The sequence below is a fragment of the Rhinolophus sinicus genome, linkage group LG01, assembly GCF_036562045.2.
Source record: "Rhinolophus sinicus isolate RSC01 linkage group LG01, ASM3656204v1, whole genome shotgun sequence".
Lineage (NCBI taxonomy): Eukaryota > Metazoa > Chordata > Mammalia > Chiroptera > Rhinolophidae > Rhinolophus > Rhinolophus sinicus.
Window position 1 is genome coordinate 199,379,784 of NC_133751.1, and position 13,277 is coordinate 199,393,060.

The window sequence follows — 13,277 nt, forward strand, 5'->3', positions numbered from 1 at the left end:
CCCAGCGACTTTACTATTTATATCCCAGAATTTCTTCACATTGGTTTGCTTTCTAGGCATTTTACTTTAAAATATCTGTTTACTTTTTTCGAAGTCTTAAAAATGTAATTCTCCCCTCGTAATAATTCTTTTTTCTAAAACGGACATTGTATTTCAATGGGTTTCATTATTGCCCTGAGCAATATGTAATTTAAAATGTATTGTTCTACCTTACCTCTTTGGTAAGATGTTATTTTTTATAAAAGGAAACCCTTTGCAAAATGGTAAGTATTGAAATCTTTACACTTTTAATCACTTTTTCCCCTCCCTTATCGTTACTCAAATTAGTTTCAATTAAATTTTACAACATGTAATACAAGTAGAGGTTGAACTAATAGTGAAGCATTATTTTAGTCCGTTTTAGTACTTTGAAAAAAATCTCTCAAATTTGAGTTTACCCTCTGAGCAGCATTTATGTGAAAGAAAAATAGCTGACATCTTATTTAAGGGTTCCCAGACTGGGGTCTTAAGATAAAAAAAATGTTGGATATGAAGTAGAACTGAACTATTTCTGGCCTGTCTCTAGATACAGCCTAGAATTTCAAAAGATTTTTAGTTAACGTCTTACAGATGTGAGGCATTTGTTGCACACTGTGGAAGTACAGACTTTGGCTTTTCTTGAGCGATGGCCACACAGGACTGCCAGGGCCCCTCACAGGTGGAGACGGTATCTGCAAGGGTTGCAGCTGTGAGAGAAAGAAGGTTAAAGGGCTCGGCACGGAAGCAGCACTGTCTGGTCTGGTGGCAATCATTGCGTTTGAGTCCTGATAGTCCAATTAATGGGCATTGTCATCTTGGTTTCTTTATATGTGAAAAATGGAATTTCTTTTTTTTTATGGTTTCACACCCAAACTGCTGAAAGTATTTCCGCTAAATGGGGCAGTAATATTTGGAATGGTCATACTTAAAATATAAGCTATGGGATGTGTGTCAGGGTCACTTGGGGACTTCTGGTGGTGAGAACCCCCTATGTGGTCGCCCATCTGAGGAGAGGGCCTTACTTATTAAGCACCTTGGACAGAGACATCAGCAGGCTGAAATTTGAACACCCCCAGAAAGTCTCCAGGACAGAAGCTCCCTTGAGCTGCTTCTCTTCTGGGCAGGTGTGTAGAGCTTGCTTCAGGATGGGCAGGACAGGTAAGGGGTTTTCTTGGCAATCGCTGTGTAGACCCTCTAGTAGATAACATGGAACTGATGTGGTCTTCACAGGATTGTGAGAATTAAATGAAACATAGCCCCTTTGTAAACTATAAATAATTGCATAGATATTAGTTAATATTGAAGAAAGTCTGCAAATGTTATAACACTTTGGATCCTAGGCTGAAATGCTTGAAGTTGATCAGATGATGATAAAGATTTAACATTAGCTAATACTTATACAGCGCATATTATTTTTCAGGTATTGTTCTATATGTTTTAGGCATGTTAACTCATCAACTCCACAAGGCTGGGCTTATTATTACTTAGCTTCTGTTTTATAAATGAGGATACTTAGGCATAGATTAACTGAGAACTTGCCCAACGTCAACAATTCCAGGCAATTGAGCCAGGATTCAAACCCCGGCCATTTGGCTTCAGAATCCATTCCATTAACCACGACACTGTTTAGACTCGTGGTGAAGAAGTATAGAAAGCCGTTACAGGTGAGAAAGCTTGGTGGCTTGGGGGCAGGGGATCACATGAGGAGATTGGATTTTAAGCAAATCAAGTCAGGCATTCTATAAGTGGATTGGGGGAAGACTGTCATGATCTTTGGGCATGACCTTTGGTGGGGTCTGCTACCATGTAACTGATGCCCTTACTGATGGTTGCTTCCTTGTCTGGAACATTCTTTTACTTCTTCCGTCGTTTCAGTGGTCTCAAATCCTAACCCACCAGAGATCAGGTATTCTGCCTTCCACATCGACACAAGGCAGGCTATTGTAAAAGACAGTTGGGAATTGTCCCACTAAGGCAAGGGGAATTACTCATTTCATTTGGGGAGATGGTATATGAGGGGAAAAAGGAAGGAGGAGCTCCTGAGTCTTAAAAACTCTAGGTCTGGTAGCTTAAAATCAGAAAGATTTAGATAGTTGGTAGTCTAATGATCAAGTTGAGATCATTTCCCGTGTGGTTATAATGAAGAAGTGTAGGACTTTGGAGAACCGTCACACGAACGGAAGCCTCAGCAGCCCTCAAAAGTGGAAAATGCTCTCAATTCCCAATTTCTTCTGGAACAGAGTCCGAGTTGTACATATTTCTATGAATAGATGCTGGAATGTAATTACTGAGTGTCACAATATTCATAAAGACTAGATTCCCATTACCTTCTTAATATAATTTATTCCAGTTTTCATTTTTTATTCATGAAGTCAGCTTTCATTCATTTGATTGTCTTCATTTCTTTGTGTCTCTCTCTGACTTTAATGTGAAATAAGAAAACATAGAACCCTACTGTGATTCTCTTGATTTTTTCAGTGATGTAGCCATTTAACAGATTTAAAGGGTCAGAAAAATTTGTCATTTACGTGCAGCTTGTCATTAAACAATTAGGGTACCCTGATGAAGATTCCACACTGTATCCCCAGAACTCCCCATTTGCTGATCAACTCAGGTAGCTGATGCATTGTAGTGAGTTGAACACGGTGTAATGATGTGAAACCATACTATCTTCTATTGCATTTAGTATTTAAATATTAAGTTTTAAAAGCATAATTTACATGTTATACGTACAACTGTGTATTGCAAATAACAACCATGTATTACATGTAAGCTGTGTAAGCTGTTTGAAATGCATTCATGTATTTGAAAAGAAGAAACAAATTACTTTGCCAGTCTTCAGTTAAATTCTTGTTTTTCATTAAATGCAAATACATGTTATACTATACAATTTCCTCATTTTCAAAAACTATCTTGAAAATCTGCATTTTGTAATTGGGTTCTTTTGGGGCCTAAGGAAGCTAATACTCTTCATGAAAAATACAATTATTCTAAGACGTTTTATGGAAGAAAAGAGAATTTTATTATAATTGTGCTCGACTACAAAGTTATCATCTATTGGCCCTATAGTGAGAAGCAGAGAAAATAATTTCTTACGTTTGGATTAGAAAAGCCATAAATGATAAGATTCCTGAGAGTGTTGCAGGAGTGAGAAGAAATGGCCCACTTCTGTTCATTCGTAGCAACAGTAGACTGTACAAAATGGAATAAGAGAGAGAAAAAGAATGCAGCTACTGTTTTGTGTATATTTTGGCCGAGTTAATGTGGTATTTATGATGCACTAATTTGTTGTCCAGCTCTTCTAACTTAAAAGCAGAGGAAGCTTTTATCTTTAGCATAAACAGTCAGCTATTTCCATAGCATATTTGCTTTGTTTGAAGCAAGAAAGAACACTAACCTTCTGTTTCTTCCAAAAACTATTTTGCAGTATGTGTAGCTGAATGTGTTCGCCTGAGCCTGCCCTGCTATTGAGCACATTCCCATTCACTTTCAACACATCACGTCACAGGGCAGGGCAGGGTGGTGCTAAAATCCTTGCAGTGTAACCAGGACAATCTCTTCACAGTTTCATCTTTCTGAAGCCTTCTTTTGACCTGAGCTTGTTGAACTATTACTGAGAGAGAGAGAGAGAGAGAGAGAGAGAGAGAGAGAATGTTTTGGGGCAGTAGAGGGGAGCCCGCTCGTCTCTGTGGTTATGTGTACCTCTGAGCATATGTGTTTATATTACATTTGAAGCAATGAAAAGCATTTGCTCATCAGTAGTCATTAGGTAAATGTAAATCAATACCACTTCACACCTACTAGGATGGCTATAATAAAAAACTGGATAAAAACAAATACTGAGGATGTGGAGAAACTGGAATCCTCATATACTGCTGGAGGGAATGTAAAGTGGTGCAGAAATTTGGAAAGCAGTTGGGCAGTTCCTCAAAAAGTTAAGCATAGAGTTACCCATATGACCCCGCAATTTTACTTCCTGGTATATGCCCAAAAGAACTGAAAACAACGTATGTTCCTTCAAAAAAATTATACATGAATGTTCATAGCCGCATTATCTGTTATAGCCAAAAAGTGGAAACAGCCCAGATGTCCAACTGATGAATGGACACATACAGTGTGGTATATCTGCAGAGGGTGCCAAAAAATGTATACACATTTTAAGAAAGGGAAAAACTGTCTTAAAAGTGTAATACTCAGTATATACCGATAAGAAAAGATGAATACAAGTCGTGTTTGACTTCTGCACTTACAAGAGGTGCTCAAAGTGGTTCCCATCAGCGTCCAGACACTTCTGATTACAGCAAACACTGTATGTTAGACTTCTGTGGCGAGCGTGTGAACTGTCCCAGCACCACAGCAGAAGCAGCAGGACTTGTTGCTGTGTGAGGCCTCCCGGATCTTCCCTTGTGCACGTCACACACAGCACCATGCGTCTCACACTTATCACGAATGCGTGCAGCTGTCAGGCGTGTTGGAGGTGCTGTTGCAGACTCACGCCTCCATTGTCATTGTGCTTCCACAACGTTCTCAAATTTCACACACCACTTCAAAACGGTCTTGTGCTCCTTGAAGGACCACCGTGCTTCCGCCATTTTCTTTGACTGTCCTGCCTGCTGCCTGGTGACGCTAGCATTCATTTGATTAACGCCACCTTTTAAGCGAACGGCATACTACACATTGCTACCGTAATTCAATTCAACTTCTAAAAGTAATACATAGATAATATCTCTTAAACTGTGCATACGTGTTTTTTTTTGGCACCCCCGATATATAGTGAAATATTCTGCCATAAAAAAGGAACTATTATATTAATACTTGCTACAACATAGATAAACCTTGAAAACGTCATGCTAAGTGAAAGAAGCCAGACACAAAACGTTGTATGTGTGATTCTGTTTATATGAAATGTTCAGAAGAGGCAAATCCATAGAGACAGAAAGTAGATTAGTGGTTGCCTGCGGGGGGGGGGGGGGGGGGGAAGTGACGCTGATGGTCCAGGGTTTCATTTGGGGCAATGAAAATGTTCTGGAGTTAGTGGGGATGATTTCACAACCTTGTGAATATACTAAAAACCACCAAATTGTGCACTTTAAGACAGGAAGTCTTACGGGATGTGAATTATATCTCAATTTAAAAAAACAACAACAAAAACTGAAGCATTTAGAAAGTCAGGCATTAGCAAAGTATTGACCCTTAATGGTAGGAGGCCTTTGATAAATGTTTGCCAAGCGACTTGAACAAACCTGCACTCAACCGTATGACTTTTTAGAGAATATACTTAATAAATGGAATTGTTCAATGAAATTTACCAAAGGCATAAAAACAGTAATAATGACATAGCAATAATCTATCTCAAATATGTAGTGATAAACCTTTCCTCGAGTTTTAAAGAAAAACCTCATACAATGAAAAAAAATCGCAGTGAATAGTTGTAAGATTTGTTGCTCTCATAGTGACATGGAAGGCAGTTTTCAGAGGCGCATTTGATTACTCCCATTAAAACTGTAGTTTCTTTCTTATGAAATGAATTTGGTTACTATCAGATGCCAGATTGTAAATCTAATTTATAACAGGAGTGTATTCTTGTAATTTAATGCTCTGAATTCTTGAACATTTAAACTGAAAGTTGAGATATATACCTCCCTGGTAAAGGATAATGATGAAACATTCCCTGCTTTGTAAGTAGACTTGAGAATCACTACAATTAGTTTCTATTCCCTTTTTATAAAATGCCTTTCTTTTTCCCCCCTCGAGACACATTGGTTTCCCAAGTTATGAATTCAGTTTCTTTTGTTTGTTCTAGCTACTTAGTTTTTCTTATTACATACCTATTTAATTTTTAATTTCTCATTAAAAGTAAATCTTGCTAATTTTCCTATCAATATTTCAAGAAGTCTTTTATTTCTCTGTCACACCCTTGATATAGAGCTGTCTGGTGTGTATTACTATATAACTAAAATGCCATTTTAAAAAATCAAATAGTTCTGGCAAAGCAGCCTATTAATACATTTTAAAGAGAGCGGAGGTTTATTTCTGTAAAGTTGAGATAAATGTTATAAACACTGTTCTGGAACTAAAAATGGCAAATAGAATAATATATATAGTGCCGTGGGGAAGGTTGCTACAATTGCAGGAAAAATGCTCAGAGATGAACATCCCATAGGTGTTCAGACCTTTTCAGTCAGTCTCATTTATTATGTCATGTGATACAAATACTAATCTTGAGTCATTGGGCAAAACTTATTAAGTACAGACTATATGCTAGTCACTGTGCTAAGCTCTGGGTATTCAGTGGTGATCAACCGGGATACGATAATTCTGCCCTCAGCCATTTATGCTGTAATCATGGCTTTTCTGTTACCTTGTTACAGGCTGCATCCTTCACCTTGGGTGTCTGACTTGATAATCTACTAGGAGGGAAACTGGGCTGTCCATAGAGCTGGTATGCAGTAGTGCCCATTTGTCTTTGCTACGTAAAACTCACACGTTCTGCCTACACCAGTACTCTCGTGGCCTGTATGAGAGCAGAGTTCAATGTACGAGTATGTTATGCACTTCTCACACTGACTGTGGTTATATCTGCCTTCGCGTGAAGTATACGTTTGTTGAGAATATAAACCACATCGTTTTATTCATCTTTTGATTTTCAGCAGCCAGTGTTTTTATTTCCTTCAACAAATAGAAATGGACCATTTAGGTGCAGGGATTGTAAGAGTTTTGTTCTTTGCTGTACCACTAGAGCCTGCCACAAGGGCTGGCGTGCATTTGGCATTTGATATTTATTAAGTGAATCAGTGATAGAGGAAATGGCTGAATAGTCATCTGTGAAGAGAAAAGTTCAGTTTTCAGAAACCAAGAGATCAGGCCGACTATCTACTTCCTGTAAGATTATGTCGCTGAAACCTACTGAGAAATCCAGGCTGAAAAATAGAAATTTAGGAATCATCCTGATAAAAAGAATTATGGAAACTGTGAGAGTTGAGTTCTACGAGCAGGTGCAAAAGAGAGTAAGGGTAGATGAAAAGTGAAAAGGAGACGGTGTGTGTGTGGGGGGGGTGTTGGAAGGAGGGGTGAAGTCCCAGGGAAACACCGTGTCCCGGGGAAGTGGGGTGACGAGCTGAGAGATGAGAAGGGAGGCGAACAGAAAGGGACCTTTAGATTTGGGCGAAGACGTAAAGCAAGTGTGATGTGAGCCTAGTTGCACAGCTTGAGAAAAGATTGGGGAAATTCCACTATTCTTCTGTTTATTCTTCTCATCACTAATGATTCCAATTGAGGTGGAACTATTTCTTAAGCAAAGCCCTAATTTGTTTTGATTTTCTGGTGTTCATATGCTGGCCTCCATTGGACACTGTTTGTACTGATACTGAAGGATTTCTTTGTGATTTCTTGTAAGCTGATTACTTGATGATCAAGGCCATGTTTTTTCATTGCTCCTGTTACAGGCAATGATGTTTGATATATAGAATTATTTAGGAGAATTGCAAGACAATCACAGTAGTTGAAGAAGAAAATTGCCTTGAAGGCCAATGTGAAAAATACAGAGTTTTGAAAACTTATTTGGGAGGTTTGCAGTTGAAATTTCATTAAATTTTCTCATGAGACTGCTATAGAGCTCTAATAATAAGCCCATGGCAATAAGTAACTTGGGTTGTATGTTCATGGATAGGAAGAATTAACATAGTTAAAATGTCCATACTGCCCAAGGCAATATACATATTCAACGCAATTCCTATCAAACTACCAACAACGTTTTTCACAGAAATAGAACATATAATCCTATAACTTATATGGAACCATAAAAGACCCCGGATAGCCTCAGCAATCTTGAGAAATAAGAACAAAGTGGGAGATATAATGACACTTGACATCAAATTATACTACAAGGCTACAGTAATCAAAACAGCATGGTACTGGCATAAAAACAGACACAGAGATCAATGGAACAGAATGGAGAGCCCAGAAATAAATCCATGCTTATGTGGTCATTTAATCTACAACTATGGAAGCAAGAATTTACGGTGGGGTAAAGACAGTCTATTCAATAAATGGTGCTGGGAAACCTGGACAGACACATGCAGAAAAATGAAGCTGGAACACCATATACAAAAATAAATTCAAAATGGCTTAAAGACTTAAATGTGAGATCTGAAACCATAAAATTCCTAGAAGAAAATACAGGAAGCAACTTTACAGACATTACCTGGAGTAAGATTTTTATTGACATATCCCCTCGCGCAAGGGAAGTAAGAGAAAAAATAAACACGTGGGATTAAATCAAACTAAAAAGTTTTTTCACAGCAAAAGAAACCATCAATAAAACAAAAAGGGATCCTACTGAATGGGAAAAGATATTTGCCAATGATATAGCCGATAAGGGGTTAATATCACAAATTTATAAAAAATTCACTCAACTCCAAAAAAACAAACAACCCAATTAAAAAATGGGCAGAGGACATGAAGAGACATTTTTCTAAAAAGGACATACCAATGGCAAATAGACATATGAAAAAATGCTCAACCTCACTAACCATTAGAGAAATGCAGATAAAAACCACAATGAGATACCACCTCACCCCTGTCAAAATGGCTATCATCAATAAATCAACAAACAACAAGTGCTGGCGAGGATGTGGAGAAAAGGGAACTCTTATGCCCTGTTGGTGGGATTGCAAATTGGTGCAGCCACTATGGAAAACAGTATGGAGGTATCTCAAAAATCTAAAAATGGAACTACCTTATGATCCAGCAATTCCACTCCTAGGTATCTATCCGGAGAAATCCAAAACTCTAATTCAAAAAAATTTATGCATTCCTATGTTTATTGCAGCACTATACACAATAGCCAAGACATGGAAACAACCAAAATGCCCATCAGTAGACGACTGGATTAAGAAACTGTGGTACATTTATACAATGGAGTATTACGCAGCCATAAAGAAGAAAGAAATCTTACCATTTGCAACAACATGGATGGACCTAGAGAACATTATGTTAAGTGAAATAAGTCAGACAGAGAAAGACAAATACCATATGATCTCACTTATATGTGGAATCTAAAGAAAAGAATAAGTGAATGAACTAATCAGAAACAGTTTCAGAGACATAGAGGAAAAACTGAGGGTTGCTAGATGGGGGGGGAGGTGGGGATAAGGGGGAATGTGAGGGGATTAGAAAGCAGACAGTAACCACATGATTGCCACGGGGTTATGAAAGTTAATTTGGGGAATGTAATCAATAATGTAAAGATTTTGTAGGGTATCCAATGGACACTTGTCTCATTAGGGAGACCACCTCAGGGATCATGTAGATGCCTGATCACTGCACTGTACACCTGAAGCTGAAGCTGAACAATAATGAATGTCACCTACACGTTTATATATATCTATATATATATCTATATATTTATGTATCTATAGATATATAGATATACATATGTGTACATATATATGTACACACACATATATATATATATATATACATACTTATGTATATAGTTACAAGAAGCAGAGCACAGCATTAGGAATAGAGACAGTGGAAATGTAATGGCTGTGTGCAATGTCAGAGGGATAGTGGATAGGGGCGGGGGGGTTGACACAGTGTGAGGGATATAAATGATAAACGTCTAAGTATTACTTTGTCTTGTGCACCTGAAACTAATAATAAAAAAAAGAAAAAAGAAACTTGGGTTGTGTTAATGATGGGAACACACACACACAATTTTTTTCTTTGGCATTTCTTTTGGGGGTGATGTTGATAAGACTCCGTATTGGGGAGTGGGGAGTACATTTGAGGCTCATTAAGATGCTGCCATTTGCAAATGACTGTTCACATAAGTGAGGTTACCTTGTAGTCATGAAAAAAGTAGCTGCCATTGACTTAGCACCCACTTTGTTCCAGACATGTTACGTTCATCCAGGGGAGGAGGCAATTCCAATTTAATGTGAAGAGCTTGAAGTTCAGGGAGTTTAAGTAATTTGCCCTGGGTCACAGGGCTAGTCAGTCGGAAAATCCTGCCCTTTTTTTGTTCCAAAGGCCCCTGTACTTTCCAATGTGTGCTCTGAGTAAGAATCTTTAGGGTATCAGAGAATTACCTATTTGGGTGGAGGCCAAGAAAGCTCCACAGAAAAAACAATCACTAGATGTGCACCTTGTCAGCATCCTGTCTCCTTTTCTGCCTACTGACCCATATCTGCACTTGACATTTATGTTATGACATAAATATTATGCCATGATGGAGAAGGCTCTTCCCTTTAAGGACTTGAATCTTTTTATCTCTTGCATCTTTAGTCTGTGTCTCTTTCTTTGCTAGTTTCTTCCCATGAGCAAAACCAGTCAGTCACCAAAGCAAATACCTTTTGTATTGGTTAGTAATTGCTGCATAACAAACCACTCCAAAACTTGGTGAAGTAAGATATCATTTATTTGGCTCACTGTTCAGTGGGTCAACCAATTAGATGGCTCAGCTGGACTCATTTATGCATCTGTGGTCAGCTGTTGGTCCCCTAGACAGTTTGCTTTGGGGGTACTAGCTGGCTAATGGCCAGGGCCATCAGAGGGATGGCTGCCCTGGACTTGTCCACGTGGTTGCTTGGCAGGGTTTCAAGTGAGAGCATGAGCCTGCAGGTCATCCTGAGGCCAAGATTCAGGACTCATGGAGTGTGCTTTTTTCTGCCTTCCATCCATAAAACAAGTCGCAAGTCCAGCCCAAGTTCTGGGAGTGGAGAAGCAGACTGCTGAACACTGGAACTCTGCTTGGTCACCAACGCCAGTTCACCCTGAAAGACCAGAGTCATGTCACCACTCAGGCTGAATCCTGTGCCTGGGGACCAGGTCCCCTCTGTCACTGTGTTTCGAATGTTGTTTGGCAGTTGTGGGTTTACATCTTTGTAGAAAATGAGCTCCTTAAAAACAGGGACTGTGTTTCAGTGCAGGATTTGGCACGTAGTAGGTAACGTTTTGGCACATAGTAGGTAAAAGTTGAGGTTTTTGTGAAAATAAAGCATTCTGGCAGTTGATACCTAGCAGTGTGGAATAGAAGATAATGTATTCTATTCTTAATAGAATACATTATTGTATTCTATTGTATTCTAATAGAATACATTATTGTATTCTTGTGTTTTAAAACTTGCTATTGATGTTTAAAAACCTTGGAGCAAACTCTATGTAATATATCAGAACTGAATATTTCTTTGAAAAAATGAAGGTGGTAAAGAATCCTGACAAACGTTCTCAGCAGAAATCGTTATTAAATATTTATGTACTATCTTTGTAAGGTATTTTTAGGTTACAAATTTCCTTAAAAGAAAGACAAGTCATATTTCCATGGCATATTTGTCAGAGAAAGCATACCCATCCATTCACTGGTCCATTGGGATTTGTGATAAAATTTCTACTTTAGAATATAATACGAAAGAAGGATGCCAGCCAGTGTCCTGGGTGTTACTCTGGAGGACACTGAAAACAAATGTTTCTGATGGATGAGAGGTGGGGTGTGCATCATGTAAGCTTGCCTTTAAGTGCGTGTCTTGTCAATGTATTTGTTTTTAATTGGTGCATTTTCTTGCGTATTTTATTCTATGTTTCAGGTTCAACTGTCTGTATACCTCCCTGGATTCCTAAAGCCTGAGCACATTTGCCCATCGCTGGGTTGATCTCAGACCATGCAGCGGAGATCAAGAGGACTTAATACGGGGCTTCTTCTGCTCCTTTCTCAAGTCTTCCAGGTTGGGGTCAACAATATCCCACCTGTCACCCTAGCGACTTTGGCTCTCAACGTCTGGTTCTTCCTGAGTCCTCTGAAGCCACTGCAGAACTCCTGCCTTAGCGTGGAGAAATGTTACCAGCAGAAAGACTGGCAGCGCTTACTGCTTTCTCCCGTTCACCATGCAGACGATTGGCATTTGTATTTCAATATGGTATCTATGCTATGGAAAGGAATGAATCTCGAAAGAAGACTAGGAAGTAGATGGTTTGCCTATATCATCATCACATTCTCCCTACTCACTGGGGTGGTGTACCTGTTCTTGGAACTTGCTGTTGCAGAATTTATGGGTGAACCTGGCTTCCGAAGGAATTGTGCTGTAGGTTTCTCAGGTAAGGCAGACAGAGCCCGAAGGTAGCATGCATAGCCGGTGTGGGAGGCGTGGCTGCTGTCCTCTTATAAATCCTGGGTCTCTAGTTGGTGAGGGAACTGAATTCTGAGTGGTTCAGGGTTGCTGGGCATTGGATTTTGGAGAGAGGAGGCTGACTGGAGCACAGGTGGGAAATAGGTTTTGCTATCCATCATTTACTCTTGGACAGTTTGGGCTGTGGTCTGCTCAAAGGTAGTTTTGTAGGAGATGCAGTACTGGAAATGTACCCTGGCTCCATCATGGTGGGGCCAGGGAGAGACCCACAGGTGTATTTGTGATTGGGAGCTCTCTACGAAGATGAGTATGCCTCGTAATAACTTCTTTAAAATAAATGCATCACAGCCTACCGTGGCACGCTCACCATGTTTTAGGAGCCATAATAGTCATTCTGCATAATTCATGCTGTTTAATTCATGTAACAGGTTCATAGGGAGCTGGCATCATCTTGGATTTGCAGGTGAGGAATCTAAGACACAGAGAAGTAAGGAAACTAGCTCAGGGTTCCACACCTAGTAAGTGGTACAGCTGGGATTTAAACCCACTCTACGTGGCTTTAACCTTGTGTTGCCTTGTCGCTCACTTTTCTCCCTCACTAGTTCTTTTACTTTGCATATATGTCATAGGACTGAAATTGCCATCAGGGCTTAAATTAGGTGTTCTAAAAATTAGAATATGAAGGGGAGGAGGGAAATAGTCCTAAAACAGAAGGGAATCTAACCCTCCCCTGTACTTTCCCTGCCATCCTGCCCCTTTCCTCTAAGGTGCACCAAGATGCATCTAATTGTGGGAGAAGAAAGAATATATTCTGCCTTCAACATTTCTTTCCATAGAGGTTAGACAAATACACGTTAGTTATATACATTTTTTAAAATTGAGTGAAAATTCCCATGGCGTTAATTAATGGTTTTGAAGTGTACAATTCAATGGCATTTAGGACCACTGCTGGTGTTTTATCCCCATTTTGTGTGACATATATTTGGTAGCATTCAGAAAGTCGGTAGGAACTTCTATGTTAAGAAATATCAGAACGATGATTGTGTTGAACACCATCTTTGTACTGAAAGCCAGGCTGACTTATAAGGAACGAGTATTTTTCAAAGCAAAAAAAATTGGATGTAATTGAAT

The 13,277-nt window shown here is 39.1% G+C and overlaps 1 protein-coding gene across 3 annotated transcripts in view; it reads left to right on the plus strand.

Annotated features, from left to right (window-relative positions):
* Positions 1-13,277, plus strand: part of RHBDD1 (rhomboid domain containing 1) — a 111,598-nt gene that overhangs the window by 12,450 nt on the left and 85,871 nt on the right. For all 3 annotated transcript variants that reach the window (XM_019736621.2, XM_019736620.2, XM_019736622.2), the window contains exon 2: positions 11,607-12,114. In XM_019736621.2, coding sequence (XP_019592180.2) covers positions 11,682-12,114 — 433 coding nt within the window. In that variant the 5' untranslated portion in view covers positions 11,607-11,681. The remainder of the gene's footprint in view (positions 1-11,606; positions 12,115-13,277) is intronic.